The sequence below is a fragment of the Hibiscus syriacus genome, unplaced genomic scaffold (genome assembly GCF_006381635.1).
Source record: "Hibiscus syriacus cultivar Baekdansim isolate YM2019G1 unplaced genomic scaffold, ASM638163v2 tig00110044_pilon, whole genome shotgun sequence".
NCBI classification, from domain to species: Eukaryota; Viridiplantae; Streptophyta; class Magnoliopsida; order Malvales; family Malvaceae; genus Hibiscus; species Hibiscus syriacus.
The window spans coordinates 364,672-387,829 of NW_024062574.1; the positions used below are offsets into that span (position 1 = coordinate 364,672).

General features: G+C 32.7%; 3 protein-coding genes across 4 annotated transcripts; 2 read left to right on the forward strand and 1 right to left on the reverse strand.

Moving 5' to 3' along the window:
• Window positions 1-2,779: 2,779 nt before the first annotated feature.
• Window positions 2,780-5,023, forward strand: LOC120213714. The gene is made up of 6 exons (XM_039211772.1): window positions 2,780-3,114; window positions 3,214-3,376; window positions 3,468-3,650; window positions 3,736-3,819; window positions 4,149-4,230; window positions 4,422-5,023. The coding sequence occupies exons 1-6, from the start codon at window positions 2,780-2,782 to the stop codon at window positions 4,865-4,867; spliced, it is 1,293 nt and encodes a 430-aa protein (XP_039067703.1). The 3' UTR covers window positions 4,868-5,023.
• Window positions 5,024-8,297: 3,274 nt separating this feature from the next.
• On the forward strand, window positions 8,298-12,073 carry LOC120213715 (granule-bound starch synthase 1, chloroplastic/amyloplastic-like). Of its 2 annotated transcripts, XM_039211773.1 has the most exons (14): window positions 8,299-8,421; window positions 8,516-8,856; window positions 8,949-9,029; window positions 9,111-9,209; window positions 9,284-9,373; window positions 9,588-9,651; window positions 9,734-9,834; window positions 9,926-10,035; window positions 10,136-10,379; window positions 10,470-10,646; window positions 10,905-11,096; window positions 11,187-11,273; window positions 11,358-11,486; window positions 11,632-12,073. In XM_039211773.1, exons 2-14 carry the CDS (start codon window positions 8,536-8,538, stop codon window positions 11,746-11,748), a joined length of 1,812 nt encoding a protein of 603 aa, XP_039067704.1. In that variant the 5' UTR covers window positions 8,299-8,421; window positions 8,516-8,535; the 3' UTR covers window positions 11,749-12,073. The 2 variants fall into 2 exon arrangements, with proteins under 2 accessions (XP_039067705.1, XP_039067704.1); XM_039211774.1 differs by lacking the exon at window positions 10,470-10,646 and having other exon boundaries at window positions 8,298-8,421.
• A 533-nt stretch (window positions 12,074-12,606) lies between these two features.
• Window positions 12,607-18,762, reverse strand: LOC120213716 (ubiquitin carboxyl-terminal hydrolase 9-like). Its single transcript, XM_039211775.1, has 13 exons — window positions 18,385-18,762; window positions 17,981-18,235; window positions 17,461-17,605; window positions 17,068-17,127; window positions 16,851-16,946; window positions 16,373-16,768; window positions 16,113-16,253; window positions 15,450-15,620; window positions 14,791-15,048; window positions 14,549-14,697; window positions 13,729-14,265; window positions 13,353-13,623; window positions 12,607-13,174 (listed from the first exon to the last, which is right to left on the reverse strand). The coding sequence occupies exons 1-13, from the start codon at window positions 18,594-18,596 to the stop codon at window positions 13,010-13,012; spliced, it is 2,856 nt and encodes a 951-aa protein (XP_039067706.1). The 5' UTR covers window positions 18,597-18,762; the 3' UTR covers window positions 12,607-13,009.
• Between the last annotated feature and the right edge of the window lie 4,396 nt (window positions 18,763-23,158).

Consider the following 23,158-nt stretch of genomic DNA (forward strand, 5'->3'; position numbering starts at 1 on the left):
TGACGTTAAAAATTTGATGGTATTATGAGCTGAACGTTAACTTACTGACTGTGATATGCTAAAATATCATCTCAAAATCTCAAACGATTATCACATCTCAGTTATCATGTTAACATTCAACTTAGACAGCCGCCAATTTTTAAACAGGAAAAAAACAAGATTGGAACATAATGAATAATCAGGTGATCATTTTGTAACTTTTGATAGTCAAGGGACTCAACAAAGCAACACTCTGTAGCTAACGGACCATTTTGTAATTTTTAATAGTCAAAAGGTTTAATAAAGTAGTACCCTATAGTCGGAAGACCATTTGTGTTATTTACCCCTTTTTTCAATCTGAGTTAATATATGATAATATATTTTTAAAGATTCTTAGTCCCCTTATAGATATCGTGCTTGAACATCATACTTCTAAAAATTACCATCATCCCTTAATTTGTGGAATTGTTTAATTCGTGCAACACCACACTATCTTTGTTGAACATTCAAAAATTATTCTATGAATCATGCTTGGATGAGATTATGAATTCTCACCCTTCTTCAAAAGTTCAAAATCCCAATCTTCACTAATTTTAGGGACGTACGCAGAATTTTATGTTTTGAGAAATGAACTTTTTAAAATTTAGAAGATGATAAATTTATAAAATTTGAAAGAGAATAAAAACATTTTATCAATAAAAAAAATATACAAATTATATGATAATTTGAATTTTTTAAGGGTAATTACTCCGCTCGTTCCTCGTGAATCCCGTCTATGACTAATTTTATGAACCTCTTAATTTATGGTTCATCCCCATAACATTATCTAACATAGCAAAACTATAAGAGATTAACTTCAAGTCTTAAACTTTTCATTTAGAAGTGCACTCACATTAATTAATGGGACTTAATTTAGAAGTGTCAATTTTCACAACAAAAAAAAGATGAGTTTAAAACATAACGAATAATCGAATGATCATTTTATAACTTTTAATAGTCGAGAGAGTCAACAAAACAACACTCTATAGTCAGAGGATTATTTTGTAATTTGTAATAATTAAGGGGCTTAATGAAGTAACATTCTATAACCAGGGACCATGTTTGCAGTTTACCCTTAAATTAAAGAAATTTAGATGGGATACGAAAACCAAGGGAACGCGGCGACCACAAATTCGAGCGGGAGACGTATCAGAAAAACAAAGACAAAAGTTAGAAGAGAGAGAAAGAAAGTGATTGTCTTGTCAGTTGTTACCCTCTGAACTTAAACACACCATTACCATGCAATGCTCCGTCACCCACATCAACTCAATATATTAAAATATAATATATGATATATTAAATATTAATATTAATATCTAAGTGTTCTGGAGTGTTTTAATGTAAATTACGAATATACGGAAAAATATAAATTCATACCTTTAAAATTTTATAAAAATATAAGATGTTGACAACATTATTATAATTTAATATAGATACCATATAAATACAATACAAATTAATTACCCAACCATTTAGCTTTAATATTTAAAATTTTTAAATAAAAAAGAGAATATTCCTGTGTACTTATCCGGTTTTGTCCATTTATTACCGAACATTTGGCAAATCCTGTCTGGATTAACTGGTAAAAAACAAGATAAACATGAATTATGTAACCGTAAAAAATGTAACGCCAGACCTTTTATGTAGGGTAAATTCTAACTCATAATAGGATTGAAAATAGAAAAAATGTTAAATTATTAGGGAAAATCCGTGAAATTTATGATTTATTATTTAGATGAGCTTTTAATTTATTGTACATATCAATAAAACTTTTATATCTGCGGTTAAGTAGTCTTTATTTCAGATAAAAGATTCATAAATATTAGAGTGTAATTAGGAAAAAATTATATGAGATAGCAATCTACTAATTAAACCCTCAATTTAATTAATTTTTTCAATAACGGTAATAATATCCGGGTCACTCATGACTTGTATTGTTAACCATATTGACTTTTGCGTAAATATAGATGTTTGGTATAATAATAAAAATATATTTAACATTATAAATTTTTGTTGCATTATTATAGTATAATATATATTTAAAATATTTTTTTAATGATTGATAATTTATATATAGTGTGCCGATATTTTTATTTGAACTCAAAATCTTTAGGAATAATAATATTTTTTAACGGTTGAGATTAGTCAATAAGTTTCTCTAACATCTTATTAAATAATCATTTTAACCTTTATATTTTTTTAGAGTTTTTTTATCCTTAATATTTTATTTTAGGACAATTTTTTTATGTTAATATATTAATCGTTTGTTAATTAACGACTTTAATTTATGAATATATTTTTTAAAAATAAAATATTAAGAGTAAAATATTTTAATAAAAGGAATAACGAGTAAAATAATTATTTAATCCATCGTTATATTTGTATACGCTTGTGTGTACGTATATTTTTATAGTATAAAAGTAAGGTTGCAGTGTGAGCATGAGTCTGAGTTCGTTCATGGGGGCAATCCAGTGAACACGACTCTCCACCGCTTATCACGAAATCCTTATCTTTGATCTCTTCTCATCACTTTGTCATCTTCTTCCTCTGCACAACGATTCCCATATCATTTCATCTTCTTCACTCGTCCAATAATTTCCTTGCCTCTTTTAATACCCTTCATCGACCCATCTTTTTCACTCTCTTTCAGCTTCAATTTCGGCGGTTCCTTTGGCTCTGCTTTTCAAAGGGTTCATATCTTTCCCTACAAACACTCGAGAAAGATCTCTGCGCTTAACGCTCCACTTTTGCAGGATTCTTGATGGGTTTGGTTTCAGTTTTCTGGGAGATTTTGAGTAAACCCACGATTGGGGATGTTTTGAGCGAGCTACTGATTTTCATAGCTCCTATGTGGGCTGCTGTGATTGTTGGGGTTTTAGTTGGCTGGGCTTGGAAGCCGAAATGGGCGAATTTAGGCAGAGAAATCTTCATGGATTCTTCTGCTTCGTCTTCGGAGTCTGCTTCTACAGGTTTTGGTTCGCTTTCGAACTTGAATTTTATGAAGCTTCAGTTGCCCAGTTGTTTCTCTTGGAGTTCAGATGATGGCGTTCAAAAGGATTCTTTCCCTTTGTCTCCTACTCTTCATTCCAATTGCAGGTTTGCCACTTTTTATTTATAAAATTTAGTTTTTTTTGGAGGTTAGGAACTGGGATGTATTTGAATTTACCAACAACTAATGTTTTTGTAATTGTGCAGTTCTTCTGAGGGTGGAAAGGAAAATCTGTGTTTTGTGACTGATGAGGATTTAGGGTATTTGTTTAAATTAGCTGAAGAAAAAGATGGAGGTCCTGCTTGGATTCATATGATGGATAAGTCGACTCCGACTATGGCGTATCAGGCTTGGCAAAGAGATCTTGATGTATGTATTTTCCCTCTTTTATGTTTAATATATTCTTACCTGTTTGGAATTCGATTGGTGTGTTGAATTATATGTTTTTATCGTTCCTTAGACTGGTCCTACGCAATATCGTAGCCGGACTGTTTTCGATGACGCCACTCCTGAGATGGTGAGGGATTTCTTTTGGGATGATGAATTCCGAGCGAAATCAAAGTGGGATGAAATGCTTCTCAGTGCTGAAACTCTGGGGTCTTCTACCACTGATGGGACTATGGTTGTCCATTGGGCTCGCAAGGTTGGTAAAAAGCTTCTAATAGTTTCTTTTTGGTTGGGTTTCATTGTTTGTAACATTGTTTAATGACCTGTTCTTTGGTTTGCAGTTTCCCTTCTTCTGCAGTGACAGAGAATACCTGATAGGTCGTCGGATTTGGGCGTCTGGGCGGACATATTACTGTGTTACAAAGGTAAATTACATTCCCCGGTTTTCAGCGTTAAAAGTCTCTCCTATTTTCCCTATATAATAGTTGAGAAATAACTCGGTTGCAACCGATATTTAGATCAAATATTAGTGGGAATAGTATCTCTTTAAGCTAATAAGAAATTGTGAGATTGTTTCCTAAGCTTTGAGTTAATCTGATAATTGCTTGGCTTAATCGACTTTTATTTATGAACTCTATGGTTCATTTCACTTGAGTTTGTAATACTTCATGCCATGACTAACATTTTGGCCAATTTGTTGTCTAGTTTTTGAAGTGCATAAGCTAAATTCTTAGCATGTTTTGTGCCGTTTCAGGGAGTACCATATCCCTCTGTTCCTAGAAAAAACAAACCTAGGCGAGTTGATTTGTACTTTTCAAGTTGGCGCATTCGTGCAGGTAATGGACCATTTGTCCTGACGTTTAGTCTGAAATTGTTTTTCATTATTTTCCTGTGCTGTTAGAAGGTTTGAGACTTGTATTTTCTGAAAACATCATTTCTAAATCTTCCTTTGGATGGATTTCCTAGGCATATCGTGTTAAGTTAATATAAGCCCGTAAATAACTTGTACATACTATCTGTCAAACAGTTGAATCAAGGAACGGAGACGGTCGGCTGAGTGCGTGTGAGGTGTTACTTTTTCATCACGAAAATATGGGTATACCATGGGAAATTGCAAAGCTCGGGGTCAAGCTAGGCATGTGGGGAACGGTCAGGAGAATCGACCCTGGCTTACGTGAATATCAGAAGGAAAAAGCATCCGGAGCGTCCCTATCTCATTGTGCTTCCATGGCTCATATAAACACTGAAGTAACCACAGACTATCTGATATTCTTGGAAAGCCACGATAACAATTCACTGGAGCTAGAAACGAATAATTCATCGGAGAAGCCTTCGGGGAAGAACAGCATTCCTAAACTTGTAGTTGTTGGTGGGGCCATCGCAGTCGCATGTGTTCTCGATCGAGGGCTCTTGACCAAAGCTGTTATATTCGGAGTAGCCCGGAGGTTTGCAAAAATCGGAAGAAGGTTATAATCCCAAATAGTTTTGTCCAGCAGAAGCAGATTGCCATTGCAATGAAGTGAGATTGTTCTGGATGAATCTTCTCACTTTCCTGCTATTAAAATGATCGGAGTACGGCAATTATATTAGTTTATCGTAATATTTTGTGCCATACAGGAGACATAGAATCCGGTAAAATAGAATCGATCAGATAGATGGACTGTTATGATTAAAATGAAAAATAAGTAATAAAAAAATTAAATAAATTTTACTCAACAAGATAGAAGAACATGCAAGTCATGTAATTATAATATATTACGCATGAGAATATATTGTCTTCACTTATTGAATAATTACATGTTAAAAGATCATGTTTAGACAACGCGTAATTTATATTTAAAATTTATTTAATTTAATATTTTATTATTTAAGATCAATTAAATGTGTTTGGGGTATTTTTCTAAATATTCTTATAAAAGGAAAAAATAATTTTATTTTTATAGTATTTTTTTTTACTTTAAATGTTAATGAATTTATGATCATTTTCATTCGATTAAATTAAAATAAAATATTTTAACATGTTACAATTCAAAGAAAAAATGGTTTTATCATGACTAATAACTATTAAAAATAAATATTATTTAATTACTTATGACGTTTTTAAAGGGGATTAAGTACACGTGGTCTCTTCCTAAAGAGAGATCCGGGATACCCTGGACTCGACGTAGCACAGAAGGAAACACAAATTTATTCTAGATATTTAAATATTAAAACTGTACTTAATTGGGGAATCCAGGAAAAATTAGTATAAAAAGGCCAAGGGAAGATGAAATAATTCAGATAGGGAGAGTTGACGGAAAACGGAGAGAAGAGGTGGGAGGGATCCGGCTAAGTGTCGTCGGATTCCGTCCATTTTTCTTCTGAATTTCGGAAACTCTCTCTTATTCTCTAAATTTTCAATCGCCGGAATAGAAAGGAATACCGGAAAAATGAAGGGATCTGGACCTCTTGTCGCGGCTCTCTCGTCATCTTCCTCCGCCGGAATCCGTAATGCTTCGTTTCCTCTTACCTCTTCCAATAAGGAATTATTCAGTTTCATTAAAGGAAAATCTGATTCAATGTTTATCTAATTTCCTTTTCAATCGCCGATGAGTTCAATAGATTTCAATCTGAAATTTTGCCTGCTTCAATCTATTGTTTCTAGATCTGAATTTTTCTAATCTTTTTTTCCTATTAATTTCTATTAGATCAGGATCTATTAATCTTACCTTTAATTTGTTAATGTTTCTGTTTCATATAAGTTGTGGATTAATATTTTCTTAAAAATCAATTAATTCAATAGACCTGTTATGAATTTCTTAGATTTTGAGATTGTATGTCGATTATGTAGGGGACAATGAACGGTGCGTTGAGTAGTTTAACGGTATCGGAACGGGAAGAATTTGCACCACGATTTGATTATTTTTATGAATTTAATTAATCAAAAAAGTATTATGAATTTAAGGTGGATATGGATAATCATTATAGGATATTTATCATTTGAATTAGTATTACTTATGTTTGAATAATTATAGTATATTATTTAAATTAGAGAATGAAGAATATATTTGTTTTTAAAAGGATTTGAATATTAATCAATAATTTTTAGCGAAATTAGATTCAGATTTGAGCGGATATTCAACTTGATATACAGATTTCGTATTGATCTATTAAGAAAACTCGAGCCATGACTCATGAGAGTTCGTTCCTTTTGATCTGTTTTCATATTCATGAAATTTTCGGTTCGAGATAAAAATAATAACTGTTGCTCCACATTCTGTCGCCCTATCTTTTAAATTTAAATAATTTAAAATGATTGTAAAATAATATTTAATCAAAAAATAATTTAATAATTAATGATATATATAACTTCTATAAACGTAGTGATTCAAATGTGAATAAAAATAAACATCAAACCACCGACTTTCATACACTGATCAAAATGTTTGAAAATGACTACGAGATTAGAATGTGCAGATTCTCTATGCCCTCTTTATCAAAAGTAAATAACCGGCTAAAAATATTAAATCTATAAGTAAATTTTTAGGGTTTTTTTAATAGAAAAGAGCCCACTAGTTCGTTTCCATTTCCCCCTTTTTAAATTGACTTTTCCATACCCAAATGTATGAAAGAGCCTTGAATCAAACTATTGCTTAGGATAATGCTCTTTCAACTATTGAATTAAGAACTTTGTGAAAACAAAAATGGGTCCATGATTTAAGATCAAATTATCTATTAAACCTAAAATTATTCCGATAAACGTACCAAAAAGTATTCCTAAAACAAAACCCATCATGCTATCCATTCCAAAAAAATGGGTAAACTAAGTATTTAGTACTTAAATTATTAGTTTTGATCCATTTTAATATTTAAACTTTTAATTTTTTTTTAAAATCATACCTAAAGTTAAGTTTTTGTTTCATTTTAGTACTCCTGTTCAATCAAGTTTTGAAAAAAAATAAAAGTTTAGGCACTAAAACAGATTATGTATAATATTTTAGGTACTAAACGCATTAAATTTTCAACGACGAGTAATATAACGAACTAAAAACTAAATATTATGTACGGTTTTGAAAACATTGAAAGTTTAGGTACTAAACTAGACTACAATTGATAATATAGTACTAAATTTGTAATTTACCCAAAAATATATGACCAGTATGTCTGATTTTCTATGAAAGTTGATTGAATTGTGTCCATAGATGGAATGGCGGCAAACACAAAATATCTGCTCAACACAGCAAATTTCCAACCACTCACTCCTGCACATGCCATGCTGTTTCACAAAAAAAGTTCCTAAATCAAAACAAACATGAGTACTGAAAAACGAATATTTGTTTAGTTTTATATATATTGTATTTATTAAAAAATATCCACCTTGTTGTTTTTAATTTTAAAATTTATTAAAAAACAGTATTTTCTTGGTTTTAGGGCTGATAAATAAATGAGTAAATTACACTTATAATCACTTAATTATAGAAGTATTTTAAAAAACCACATATATATTTTTAAATTTTATTAATTAAATCATTTAACTGTTTAAATAATACCATCGGTTAAATCAAGTTTTAAATCTCTATCCCGATACATGGATAGTTCTATTGATGGTAAATCAGAATTTTGTTAATTATATTTTTTAATGAAGTTACACTTTGGGTAATCTGCAAAACAAAATATGAGTTTAAGTACCTAATTGAAATAAAAAAAAAACTCGGTACCAAAAACAATCAAATTTGAGTACAAAAAGTATGTATTTAACTATTTATTTAAGCTCGCATTTCAAAGACGGGAATTTTGATAAGTTAAAGACCGCTCGTTCCCGGCATATTCCTGATTCTTAGTACAGTGCTACAGGGCCCACTTTACACGTGCGAAATACGATCTTGAGGCTCATATACAATGGGAGGATATTTAACCATTATCGTGACGCCACGTGTAATTGCAGCTCAGCCATGGATTCTCTTACAAATTGGCTGCTCCCTGCGCGAATTCATTTGACCAACTTCAAAGTCCCCAATACATTTTCTGGGATTCTTTCAAGTGTTCTGGTGAGTTAAATTGTTTGAGTTTTCGTTATGTTTTCTTTATTTAATTTAGTGGTTTTTGGAACTTGGGTTTGAATCATTTGGTTGATTCTCACAGCTTGAAGATTACCCAAATCAATGGCGACAGTGGCTGCTTCTCACTTTGTTTCGATAACTTCCCATGGAGGAGAAACCAAGGCCAATCTGAGTCAGATTGGGTTGAGGAATCAACAACAACTCGTGACTCACAATGGTTTGAGGTCTTTGAACTCACTACACAGGTTGAAGATGAGGACCAGTGCAGTGAAAGAAGCTCACCCAAACGCAAGCAACAAGCTTTCTGGAACAATTGTTTGTGGAACAGGGATGAATATTGTCTTTGTGGGAGCTGAGGTTGGTCCTTGGAGCAAAACTGGTGGACTTGGGGATGTTCTTGGTGGTCTTCCTCCTGCAATGGCTGTAAGTATCGGATTTGCAATGTTTAATTGTTTGGTTTACATCTTTTCTGTTAAGTGTTTGATGATATTCCCCCTTGATTGAACATTGATTAGGCTAAAGGACATCGTGTTATGACCGTGTCTCCTCGGTACGACCAGTACAAGGATGCATGGGACACCTGTGTCTTAGTTGAGGTAAAATAAGTTCAAAGTAAGTTTGAAGTGAGTTATTATGGGTTTGGATTGTGTTATTGAACATCAGTTACTAATATGCAGCTGAAAGGTGGGGACACAACCGTGACTGTTCGATTTTTTCACTGCTACAAACGTGGAGTCGACCGAGTCTTTGTCGATCACCCTATGTTCCTCGAGAAGGTTTGACACTGTTATTTCTTTATCAAAGATTGAATTGGTTATGTTATTTCCAATAATTTTGCTTCATGATTCAGGTATGGGGCAAAACAGGATCGAAAATCTATGGCCCTAAGGCTGGTACGGACTACAAGGACAACCAATTGCGATTCAGCTTGTTGTGTCTGGTAAAATCTCTAAAGTTTAATATCAACTCTTTCAAATTCTGATCATAGTATGAACCTGATCCTTAGCTTAATTAGTTAAAGCAGTCACCTTTGCGGTTTGAATCTCATCATTTTTAAACATCTTCGCATAACCACAGGCTGAGGCCTCCTTTGCATCGAATTACGGTTCATGATATCAATCAAGCTCAATTTGCATAAATTTCATCATTTTCAGGCTGCTTTGGAGGCACCAAGAGTTCTAGATTTAAATAGCAACAAATATTTCTCAGGACCGTACGGTATGGGCTCTTCTTCTTTAAGACTTAACCTTTAAAATTAAAACTCTAGTTTCATGAAATAATGGTTCACCATCTTCTGCAGGAGAAAATGTTGTCTTCGTTGCCAATGATTGGCACACCGCTCTTCTTCCATGCTATTTGAAAAGCATGTATCAATCAAGGGGCATCTATATGCATGCCAAGGTACGACGACCTCTTTTCAAAGTGAAATCGGAAAATTTGGACATGCTGAAGCTTAGAACTTAACGGTGTGTACGAAAAATGAATATTGCAGGTTGCCTTTTGCATCCACAATATAGCCTATCAGGGAAGATTTGCCTTTGCAGATTTCACACTTCTCAATTTGCCTGATCAATTCAAGAGTTCCTTCGACTTCATTGATGGGTATCAACAAAAGCAATATTTTCTTCTTTTGATATTTATGGTTCATATAGTTTCTTCGAATTATTTTTTATCATGGACTTTAAACAGTTTCGATTGTCAGGTACACTAAACCTGTCAAGGGAAGGAAAATCAATTGGATGAAGGCTGGAATTTTGGAATCAGACAGGGTCTTGACTGTAAGTCCATACTATGCCCAGGAGCTTGTTTCTGGTGAAGATAAAGGTGTCGAACTCGATAGCATCATTCGTAAAACTGGCATCACTGGAATTGTGAATGGCATGGACGTTCAAGAATGGGACCCTGCCACTGACAAATACATCAGTGTCAAATACGATGCTACAACTGTAAGTGTGCTTTCTACAACTTCCAGTTTCTGGGTTTCTTTTGTGGTATTAGAAATGCACATTTTTTAATATCGATAAGTTCGGTTGCAGGTAACTGCTGCGAAGGCATTATTAAAGGAAGCTCTTCAAGCAGAACTTGGGTTGCCTGTTGACAGGGATATTCCATTGATTGGCTTTATTGGTAGGCTTGAAGAGCAAAAAGGTTCAGACATTTTGGTAGCAGCTCTTCCGAGATTCATTGGAGAAAATTGCCAGATTGTTGTCCTTGTTAGTATCAAATTCAATATGGTTCCTTCTTTTTACCTCTCCGACTCATTGTTCTTTATCACTGTCCGACCCATTTGGACATGGGTATGGAACTATGTCTCTCCATGTACACGGAAAAATTTAGGGAAAGAAAAAAGTAGACATACCTGTTTTGGTTGAATACTTGTATCTGGCCATCACACCCGAATCCGAGTAACACATGTTACTGTTGCTTCAATGAGCATAGCATTTTAATAACAGAACTAATTTTCTTTTCAGGGAACTGGTAAAAAGGCAATGGAGAAGCAGCTTGAACAGCTAGAGATCCAATATCCTGGAAAAGCTATCGGAGTCGCCAAATTTAATGTCCCATTGGCCCATATGATTTTCGCCGGTGCTGATTACCTTTTGGTCCCAAGTAGATTTGAACCTTGTGGTCTCATTCAGCTGCAGGCTATGCGATACGGAACTGTAAATCCTTTTAGCCTTACCTTTTTATGCAACCAACCAATTCGACTCTACTCATGAACTTCCATAATCGGTTTTCTTTTGTGTCTACAGTTGCCAATAGTGGCCTCTACCGGTGGTCTTGTCGACACAATCAAGGAAGGATTCACAGGGTTTCATATGGGAGCCTTCAACGTCGAAGTAAGTAGTAAGAAATGGATTGTCTTTGCGGAAAGTGCAAATTTAGATTTTGACCACTCGTATCTATGGAATATGTTTTTGCAGTGTGATACAGTGGATCCAAGTGATGTAGATAAGGTGGTAAAAGGTGTCAAGAGAGCTCTTTCTGTATACGGCACTGGAGCCATGAGAGAAATGATCCAGAATTGTATGGCACAGGATCTTTCATGGAAGGTTCGTTTCTATATTGCTCCAACTCTTCATTTGTTCTGAAGTATTTGTGTCTTAATGCTTATATCCTAATATGTTCGTACCTAATACTTAAACCCGAGTTCGAGTAAAACGTGTTTTTAAATCGAAACATGTTTGATTTATGCAGGGACCATCAAAGTTGTGGGAGAAGATGCTGTTGAGCTTAGAGGTTGCCGAGAGTGAACCGGGCATTGAAGGAGAGGAGATTACTCCACTTGCTAAAGAAAACATTGCGACTCCCTGAGCATGGGTGGAATCTAATAGTTCTTTGAGTTCCATAATCGACGTCCGCAAGCAAAAATGAGTTGCATCGTCCATCGACCGTCGACGGCGATTAGCTACAATGGTGGAACTAACTCCCCTGTTCTGCACTATACAGTAAGAAGCTATTTTTTGAGGTTGAAAACTCGTAGTGTTAAAAGAATTGTATACAGGATAGTATACTGTAGTGATAGTAGTCTAATGGTGTTATTAATGTTTTTTCAAGACCATTGGAGAATCAATTCTGATGCATGTATCCGTCTATGTGGTTTTTACGAAGTAAATATACGAATTCAGCTTTTGATTCAGGTGCTTTTCAGTAGATGTATTATCTTTAATTCATATTCGAGTATATTTAGTAATAAATTAATTTCATCATGTTATATTTACCCACTCACGGTAAAGAAATATATAATACTTATTTTAAGTGGGTATTATTTTTAACTTTTCTAATAAATACCAATTTTTGTTTATGTTAAAACAGATTATTTTTTTTAACTCGTATAAGGGGATGATCACGAATTCCAAACATATTAGATTTGTAGACAAATAGCGTAGAGCTGGGTATAAATTTAAGGAGAAAAATCTCTGATTCAGCCCAATATAATAATATTTTTTTATAAATTTAAGAATAATTACTATAACGATCTTTTATAATTGTTTTCAAGGGATATACTTAAATCGCAGATCGGGTTTAGATAAAGAACATATATTTCTCAAATCAAGTCAAGATAAATCGGATATACTCCACGGGTTGAGTCAGGCAAAAATCCAACCAGACTCGACCCATTACCATCCCTAACTTCAAATAAATGGCGTGGAGTCAATTCAGATGAGAATATGGAACTAACAGTGCTAATTCGATTCTTATACCATTTGAATAGGTTAAACTTTAAGAATTAATCATCCGAGTATATTTCTGTATGAACGAAGAGAAAGGGAAACAAATAATAATAGATGGCTGTCATCACCAGAGCTCATAATACATATTTAAGGCCCCTATTACCAAAACTTGCTGGCCCCTACTATCCCCAAAATTTCCTTCAAAATGAACAATATATTTGGAACTGATATTTCCCCCTACCCTGGATTTCGCCATCCTTTCGGTGTGAGTTTATCTTTCCATAAAACGAGGGACCGGTGGTCGGCTTGCTCGGCCAATGTACTGCCTGCAGCATAACCTCAAATGGAAGTAGCTCCAAAAAAGCAAAAAAGTATTGCAGAATGCTCTCTCAACTAGGTAATTAAGAGACAGGCCGACTATGCGATGACTCTTCCGTCTCCATCTTGGTTTCACTTCCAACTCTCTTGTAGAACAAGAGATAAGCAGCTGAAGTCGTAATGTCAGATTCGTTGACGGGAGAAACATGACTATCATCAAAATGATACCAGCTATTTTCTTCAACCAACTGTGAAAGTGCAAAATAAAATAAAAAAACTCTTCAGACATATCATTCGAATCAGTAACTCGTATGGAAGCCAATGCTAAGTACCATTAAATCATCCATGATATAGAGGAAGTCGCAAATTTGAAATTAAGAGTAAGATGCATGCTGCATAAGTATTATCCATACGAGACGACTTTACCTTAGCATATGCAGTGTAGTGGCCACCACCTAGTCCACCATAGTGGTTGCTGATGGCATATAGCTCATATATATAAGACAGTCCATCTTTGTTCAAGACATATTTACTCAAATCAAGATTGTGAATAGGGAAATTCACAAAAGTGTCAATCTTGTTCTTTAGGTATCGTCCGTAAGTGAAGCGTTTCAAGTGAAAAACAATAATCTCTGGTAGCTTCCACAAGTCTAGCTTCTTTATAGCTTGCCTATGTTCCTTGCATCGAGGACAATACCTGCATCCATCGTTTTGGTCACATCATTAAGGCATCAATACTGTTTACGAGACAATCCACAACTTTGTTATATGAAATCCATTTAAACATGTTTTCATCACTTACCACATGTCATCAGGCCCAAGTGGTTCTTCCACCAAGAAAGCGTCTAAACATGAAGATAGAGAGATGGCTTCCTGCCGGGTCTTTTTTGCAGTAAACTCTGCTTTATGAACTTCAGGGAGGTCTTTCAAGTAGTTGGAATCATAGAGCTCCTGTTCTTTGTCAGTCCAATACAACACAACCCTTAAGATTTTCCCAGATTCAAAGAGGGTATCCTTCTTAAGAGGCTTGAAGGTCATTACCCTGTCATCTGTTAAATGGAGCCAGAGTGATAAGTCCATGTTCGATGTACCCTCAAATTCTGCATTTTCGACTGAGTGAGCTACAGAACTGCTGCATGTTTCATTGAGACCATCTGAGAGGAAGTCATTATCTTTACCAATATGAAACTTATCTGAAGAACACATTCTTTTGAAAGGTGACAATAGTTTAGAAACAGCTGTTTCGATATCAGCTCCACTTATTTGATCTCCTTCCAAATAAGTAATCAGTGGAGTTCCGAAAAGCTCCTTTCCACTTTTAAGATAATCTGATTTGGATCTGGAAAGCATAGTATTTTAGTTCAAAATCTTAATAAAAGAAGAAAACAGCTTATTTAATCAATAAATTCATCCCCCCCTCTCTCACCAAGCTTATTAAATAAATACAGTCAATGGATGAACTGCATGACACAGATGATAATAACCAGACAATGGCAATGATAGAAGAAACTATGGATCCCTTGGTTTCTAAAATACCAAAAAGCCTAAAGATGGTAATAAATCAAATTAAAACAACAAAATTTGCTTGAGAGAATCCAATAGCTAGAGAGAAGTAAACTTACTTTTCATGCCATCGATGAAAAATTACTAGCTTAGTTTTCTCCATCCCCTTTTTCTGATACCGGAAGGCCACAATATGTTCATCGTCTTTTATCGAAACCAATGGCTCCAAGGGCACCTCCAAAAATCGGTAAATCTTGTTTTCATAAACCTGATATAGAATATTGAACAAATCAAGCAATCAAGGTAACTTATAACTGAAACAGTTAAAATGGAAGTAAGAACATAATCAAGAAACGTTTACCTCCGCAAGCAGAAGGTTCTCATCAGTCTTCAAGCAACAAGCAGTACGCAAAGCCAGTAGGAGATCTTTGCAGAAACCATTTTTCAGCACAGAGACAGTATATGACATTGGGAGACCACTTCCATCACCATAAAACACTGTCACTACCATTGTCCTAGTGACAGTGGAAGGTAGTGGCAATGATAGATACATGAAGGGGTCAAAAGTAATTGAAATTTTGCTGCAAACTGGGCAAACCAGTGTCGACTTATATTGGCCCTGAAAAGCAAGAGCATTATAAAAAATATCCCAATTGTTAGTAGCATGGGAGAAAATTGTCTTACATTTCCATGCTCAGAAACTTGAAGCACTGCATACTGACATAAAAGATGAGAAAAATCAAATAGACAAGGAAGTACTGCAAACAACTAGGCAGTAGGCACCTATAGACTGAAATGACCAAATCTCAAAGAACACAAACAAAAGCCAATCCTAATAATGCTAAAAACTGGAGTCGGTTTTCAATCTGCTTAAAATGGCATTGACAACAACTGTTAATAAGTATTATATTTTCCATGCAATAAAACCCTGACATGAATAAGTTTCTGTCATAACTTTAAGATTGACTACAATATGCAGCTCTAAATCAAAACATGCAAATCAATAAGAAAAATTCTCACTTGACAAACATCCACAATAACCGAGTCATTTCGGGCCTTGTGATTTTTCCAAGACTCGGCTGCAACTTCCTCATCAGGACGATTGTCAGCATCCTTCATTTCAATATAAGGTTTTTGTTTGACACGATTCAAGTCTTCATGCAGCCCATCCAGTAAGAAAGCCAAAAGTTCCTAAAGAAAAGATACTCCATTTAGAAAAAAGCATAAATCTCATCAAAATAGATGTACCCATTAAAAGTGATAACTATTATACCATTTAAACAACATTTGAAGCTATTCCTAAGATGCTTTTAAAGTATAATGCAAAAGTTTTGCACCAAGCCTTTAGAATAAAAAGTCATATCAAACTAAAGCTTAGGATGGCTTTAAACATGCATTACACTACAATAAAAGTAGTGATGGCTAAAATATCTCTTGTCCTGCGTGATGTACCACCACCAGAAATTTCACAGCATACAGCGTTTTGCTAAACAATCATACAATCATTGACTGACAGGCCTTCCTAGGGGCACTTTGAAATTGCCAAAATTATAATTATAAGCCAACCAAGCATCCAATCTGTTATTTTTCAGAAAAAAACATCATCTAATAAAATAATGCCCACTGATTTATACAAGTTAACAATTGCTGATGTTGCAAAAGTTCATAAAAAATGGTACTTACTTGAGAATCATGCTGGTTATAACCACTGAACTGTGGTGCAAATCGAGCAAGTTTTCCCTTAAATACACGTGGAGCAATTGATGTTTGTCCCGAGGACCATAATTTCCGTAATAACTCACCAAAAGCAAGTGCCAGCTCACCCTGCACAAGCAACTTAGGTTAGAGATCTAGTGAAGTGCTCAAGAAAAGGTGCCAAAATTGTCCAAATGTATAATTCACAGTAAACTACAAAAACAATGGTTGATAGCACCACAGCTTACATGCATTCCCAAAGGATTTTGGGTGTTGATCTCATCACTGTAATCTTTCAAGAAATACTCAACAAGAGGCGGTGTGTGCACTAAACACTGAAGAGCACTATTCATAAAACAAGTATTTCCTAGATTCTGCAACCCAGTCAAACCCCTTGTCTCTCCTTTTCTAACAGAATTATAGGCATCAAAACTATCACTTCTATCTGTTAATCCTAAGCCTATGGAGCCTCCTGGGTACAGATTTGATTTGTAACCAGAGGAGTGACCATTCGACAATGCTGGCCCTCCAGCAAATGTATAGGACGATCTTGAAGGTTCCACAGAAACCAAAGCTAGTTCATTTCCTGTAGAATCCATCCCAAATCTTGAAGACTGATGTCCATCAAGTTGCTCCAAAAGAATCTGTAAAGATTCATCAAACATGCAGATAAATCAAAACCAAATAGAAATGGAAATAGTGAAGGGAAAACAAAAAGGTACTCACATCTTGGTCCATCTGCAAATTTGATTCCTCTAGGCTTTTGTTTGAAGCAAACAACTGTGCATGCTTTCTCTTGTTGAAGAAATCCCAAATGCGAACCTAGATATATATATAATGAACCAAAACATGCAATTGAAGTTGACTTAAAGCATACAAATCTTATAAAATAATTGTAGTTAAGTATGCATGTTTAAAAGGAAAATGAAACAGATATTCTCACCTTGTCCTGCTCTACTCCCCTGAGTGCACAGACCCTCTGGAAAAGCTCAGTTACCGAGGCCTAAAAACATAATCCAACCAAAAGAACAGAAGTGAGGGGAAAGTGATGTTAGAACCGGCATGGTCTACCACAAAGATGAAAATTTTCAAGGACATAAAAAACTTGAAAGCAAAACTCAGAAACCTAAAGGAAATACCAAATCACTTTAGAAATTGGATGCAGTTGAAATGATTTCCAGTTTCATCATAGATTTCAAAAGTTAAAATGAACACACATCAAAAGTTGAAGCTTGTGTTAGCTAAATTTTTTTATCACTGTTACTTTCCATTTCGCTGAACAAGATAAAACAAAGAATTGGAAAATCCCTCAACTTGGGCAGATTAAAAGCCATACCTTTCTACTTAACCATATAGCTAACTGGCTTTCATCCCTGGAATCGATCAAATTAAGACAAAGTGGGTAAACCTCAACATCAAAATTTCTGTGATAAACACCCTGTAAAATCATCTTTCTCGGCAATGCTGGCCCGCCTTTATACCTAAAGTGATATTACAACACAAATAAAAAAAAGAAACAAATTTTACCTGCTATTTTACTGTACATCAGGCACATTGCATAAAAGCAAGTTGCTTATTTAATTGCTTTAACCAGTAAAGGAGTATTCATAAATCTTCAGAGCAAAAAATGTGTCTGCATGGTGCATATTATTTTTTTAACAATACCTGTTTATTAACATAAACTACTAAATCACAATTAACATTGAATAAATACCGAATGGCTTACACACTTCTAGAGAACTATATCACTTGATCTTCGAGTTGTTTAATAACTCAGCAAACCATCTAAGTGATCAATGCATATACAATATACATACTATTTATCAATGCGAAAATAGCCAGAGGTGAAGTATTACCATTCATGAAGCTTTTCCCAAACTTTTTGAGGCACCAAAACATAATCCTGCCCTTCCATCAACATTCCGCGGAGCTGTATATCATCTTCCTTGCAAACGCCATCACTCCCATTTTGAACAATATCAGAGTTATCAATAGGACCGGGCATTTCTTCCATGTTCGAAGAAGCCGTAATTGAATGTCGAGAATCAGAAGACTGATTCAAATTTCTATCAGCATCTACCCCAACATACCTCTCCCACCTTCGAAACCACCTGAAAAAAGTAGGATTTAAACCTAATTTTAATTGAATATTGACAAATAAATTGGATATTCCAAAATAAAACAAATTCCCCTCATAGATTTCCCAAAGAACTACAAGAAAAGCAAAGAAAAGAAACTTTAAATTAAATTTAAAACGGACCTGCTGGAAATAACGAAATACAAGTTGCCTTCCTTCAAATTGCTCTCGGATTCGTTTTTCAATTCAGTAACGATCCTCTTTTGCTCCTCGGGCGTGCACGGCAAACAACTTACCCCGTCCTCCATCATGAATCCAGAATCCTGAATCGTCATGGTCGATGAAATTCTCCGTTCTTCAAAGTTCAACGGACTTGGATCGGAAACGGAGCCCATAATCGATCGATGGGGTCAATGAGAGAATGTAGGGGAAATCTGAAGAGACAATTAAGAGGTTAATTGGGAATATTCGATGGAACCCTAACCAAGCAGATCGGGTAAAAAGGCCGAGTGGGAAAGAGAAAGAGGAACTCAAATTAAATTTAAATTACGCGTCTTTTTATTTTTTGTCAACAAATTTGTCCTCAACCTTTTATAGCCCATCCAAATAATTCTCGTACACAATTTGTCGCCTCATAATACTATAATTTATATTTTCAAGTATTTTATATTTATTGATTATGCGGGAATTCTATTTTACATATTATTAATTTTATAATATAATTATTTATATTATATTAATTTTAAAATATTTACTTATTTATTTTATCATAAAATATTTATTTTATATTTATACCTAATATACATTCATAATAAAAATTAAATATTTTAGAGTTATATGTAATATTATAGAAAATGTTTGGTTCAAGGAAAAGATTATTATCCAGAATAATATTACCAATTTGATATTATATTAAAATAAATATAATTTTTGGTACTATTGATTTTATATTTATGATACATATATTATTAATATTTTAAATAAATTATATAATGGTTATCCTTATATTTTGTGTTAATTGATTTTTAGGATGCCTGTTTAGAATTATGTTTGTTCTCAGTAATTTTCTATTCCTCCTGTCTGATAGAAACCAAAATATTGAAGCATATTCGAATACATAAAGTTTACACGTTGGGTAGAAGTAGGGACGAACCCATATATTTTAGATTTTTATATATATTTTATATTGAAAATCTGTTTTCATCTCTAAAATTTTATAAATTTAAGTTCATCCTCCTGAAATTTTGTAAATTTAAATTTATCCCTTAAGATAAAATTTTACGTTCGTTCATAATAAAAGAATTTAAACAAAACAAGCTACCAAGCATTATACTTTTTATATATATTTAAAATAATATATATTACGGTGTCATTTTCCATTGTGAAAATATGGTTATATTTGAAGATCATTTAATATATTAAGTATATTAATATGTTAAGTATGATTTTTTATAAAATTTAAACGGTGTAATAAAAATAATTTTATGATTTTTTATGGAATTATTTTTAATTTGATATTAAAAGCTTAACTTGTTAAAAATAAAATATGTCCACAAAGACAATATAATAAAATATGTATTCAGATAATCTTATATTCACTCAACCAAATATTGTAATCTTATAATCCTATAAAACAAACCAATTAATGTAATATAACATTCTCATATCAGCTAATGTTACAATTTGGGAATCATATTCTCAAAGGTAATAACATATTTCGTGAACCAAACGCCCTATAAGTGTACTTTTTCACGCTAAAATTACATTTTAATTTAGATTAAAAATGTTTTTCAACTTTTAAAATTTAAAAGTTTTAGATCTTGCCACTGTCACTCTTGGTGGACAATCTATAAATTCCTATATAAATCTCAATTGGGTCTTAAGTATGCTATGACCCTGGACTAAGGGAACCTAAAATTTTAATATACCAAAAAAATATAGGTGTTAGTTTTTGCCAAAAAAATAAAATTACTCATTTTTTTCACATATCTCTAATTTTTTAAAAATTGTATTTTTAAAGAATGTTAATTTAGTTTTAATTTCTCGAAGTTGAATTTTAAGTTGGTAGAATAATCTTTTTTGTTCATTAATTTTATTAGTTTAATCATTTTAGTCTTTATTTTTTATTAAAATTTGAGTTGATTGATTTTGTATTAAATTGACTCAAACATTACGAAATAATTATATTATTTTATTATCATAGAAATGTGGACGTAAACTATTTTTTATCGTTTCTTCTCACACTATAAAAAATTTTAAAAAAATGTAAATGAAAATTAATATCAGCATTTTAGTAAAGATAATTAGCTCATTTTTAAAAAAAATTATGATGTGAAAAAAATAATAAAATAATTGATGTCAGTTTGAAGATGTTATCATGTTATTGTTTATCACATTTGGGTCAATTTGATAAAAATAAAAGCATGACGTTTAAAAAGAATGCGATAGAAGTTTAAGGGTCGTAATTACTAAACCGCTAAAGTTAAGGGGATAAAAAGGTTATTGCACGTTTTAAATTAGACGTTATTTTTAGAGAAAACTATATGTTTGGTAACTAAACTTTACTCTCTCTCTCTCATTTATCCAAAAACAAAATTTTACTCTCTCTCATATTTCACTCTATGTACTTTCAATGTTTTCAATTTATCCATTGAACTTTATAAAATGAATTTATTTCGTCACCCGCCGTTATATAATTAAACGGCGTTATAACATGACAACTTATATCAAAATAATATCGTTTTGAATTCTTGGAAAAAAATAAATTTTAGAATAAAACAACATCACTTTGATTAAAATACAGTCATGTCATAATGTTATTAATTATTTAACAAATAAGCGATAAAAAATTTAATCTTTAAAGTTTAGTGATTAAATTAAAAAATTGAAAGTATGATAAAAAATAAGAGAAATAATAAAATTCAATTACCAAACATATAGTTTACCCTTATTTTTGCTTGATTTCCACTTCCACGCGTAGTGCATAGAGATACATAATATTATGTTAGAGAATCGTATTGTCCTTATGCGGTTAGGTTGGAATTGGCTTTACTCATTGCTTTAGTTTCTAGATATATTATACCCTATCGGGTACTCATATTTTTTGGTATCAAAAATATAAGGTATTTGATTTTTTATATAGTAAATTTGTCAATTCGTAATTTGGTCCATTAAGTTTGGATATCCATAAAATTTGAGTATTTGTATTTTTAGATCACCAGTATCTGATTTATATATATATATATATATATATATATATATATATATTAGTTTAATTCTTTTAAAAAAATCACATAGGAAATACATTAAAAAAATCAAAAATCAAAATACACAATCGAAACAAAAATATTAGTGATTTGAAGTTAGTTTTAAGAATAAATATTTGGATATATATATATATATATATCAAAGTTTATTTCCAAAAGAAAACATTAAAAATATTAATATCGATCATGATTTTGTTTTCAAATCTCATATTGGCAATTTAATAAAAACTTTTTTGAAAATTTTAAAACTTAAAAATATATAATATTAACCTAAGAAAATTTAAGGATTTAAATTTAATTTTAAGATAAAAAATATTAAGGATCCTAAAATAAAAAAATAATTTAAATTAAATATATGTATATATATTAAAACAATCTGGTCGTTAAAATTCTAGCCCAGACCCGACCCAACTACCCGAGAAAATTATGGGTCAGGTACCCAACTCAATCGAATAATTTTTTTTTAAAAAAAATTACTCAATTTGTTAAGTTCAGATTGACAGATCGACAGACCAAATCAACCGAATCTAGTTTTTTGAACAACCTTAATTATACGTACGGATGAATGAATACATGTTAAGTATGTGAACATGTGAAGTATAAATGAACCCTCCCCACAATCTTGTATAAATGAGAAAGTAATAAAGACCGCTATTTAACCATGGCTTATTTGACATGGACCTGTATTTTGTAGATATGTTTTACGCATCGTTGATGGTAACATGTGGGTTGAAGTAGTTATAGATAGAGATGATAATGTATCGGATTGATCGGATTTTTGGTCAATTTGACATGAACTAAATAACATATTTTTTCTATTTAAATCTGATACAATCTGATTTTTTAGAGTATAAATCCGATCTGACCCAACTCGATATAAAATAAGGATCTAACTAAAAGATATAGAGGGATATTATAACAATTATCCATAAATTGTTATGAAAAAAAATTACATTATTAAGGATCCGGTTGTGTCGGAGATTTTTCACCATTCAACCAACTCGACATCACCCCTATATAAAATTTGACCCAATTGGAACCATATTTTTTTTTAAAAAAAATCTGATTTTATAGAGTCGATATTCATCGATTTCTGATTAAATTGTCATCTCTAGTTGTACATAATTTATTCTTTCTAATTTTGAACAGAGAGACATAATCAATAGTTTTACGGAGAATAATGTGTCGATAACGATACTCGTCTCTAACTTAGAGAGAAAGAGGAGTATGTTATTAGTATTGTACAAAAAGTTTTATAGTGACCTTTAGTGGTAGTGTTAGATATAAGATCATCATGATTACTTGTAGATTAGCATGACGAATAAATATAGTTGTCCGATAATAGATTTAACTTTATCAGATCCACGTGAATCTATCAGAGATCATGTTAAAAGATTATGGCCTATCCAAACACTAAAGTCTCAAAAAAATTCAATCATTGAAGATGCGACTTTCAAAAAAATTCAAAGAAGATACAATACTTGTTCTGTAACAGTTTTGATAGATGAAGAAGAGACTCAATTTACAGAAAGATTTAGTGCAGGTGCAACACAATCAAACGTGAACATAAAACTATAATCTTAAAACATATGCTTATATTCGATACTCATAGCCAAATACCTATAACACACTGTATTGTCTTTCCCCTTTCTTTAAACCTCCACCTTCCTACGGCTACAAGCACACTATTT

What these genes read in the sequence shown, in the direction of transcription:
- LOC120213714 (XM_039211772.1), top strand. Translation starts at nt 2,780, where the DNA reads ATGGGTTTGGTTTCAGTTTTCTGGGAGATTTTGAGTAAACCCACGATT. An exon ending in ACTCTTCATTCCAATTGCAG is followed by an intron (nt 3,115 to 3,213) that starts GTTTGCCACTTT and finishes GTAATTGTGCAG; the next exon opens with TTCTTCTGAGGGTGGAAAGG. An exon ending in CATATTACTGTGTTACAAAG is followed by an intron (nt 3,820 to 4,148) that starts GTAAATTACATT and finishes GTGCCGTTTCAG; the next exon opens with GGAGTACCATATCCCTCTGT.
- LOC120213716 (XM_039211775.1), bottom strand. Translation starts at nt 18,596, where the DNA reads ATGGGCTCCGTTTCCGATCCAAGTCCGTTGAACTTTGAAGAACGGAGA. An exon ending in AAAATCCTTTGGGAATGCAT is followed by an intron (nt 16,254 to 16,372) that starts GTAAGCTGTGGT and finishes TTGCTTGTGCAG; the next exon opens with GGTGAGCTGGCACTTGCTTT. An exon ending in ATAACCAGCATGATTCTCAA is followed by an intron (nt 15,621 to 16,112) that starts GTAAGTACCATT and finishes TCTTTTCTTTAG; the next exon opens with GAACTTTTGGCTTTCTTACT.
- LOC120213715 (XM_039211773.1), top strand. Translation starts at nt 8,536, where the DNA reads ATGGCGACAGTGGCTGCTTCTCACTTTGTTTCGATAACTTCCCATGGA. An exon ending in ATATTTCTCAGGACCGTACG is followed by an intron (nt 9,652 to 9,733) that starts GTATGGGCTCTT and finishes CATCTTCTGCAG; the next exon opens with GAGAAAATGTTGTCTTCGTT. An exon ending in TCCTTCGACTTCATTGATGG is followed by an intron (nt 10,036 to 10,135) that starts GTATCAACAAAA and finishes TTCGATTGTCAG; the next exon opens with GTACACTAAACCTGTCAAGG.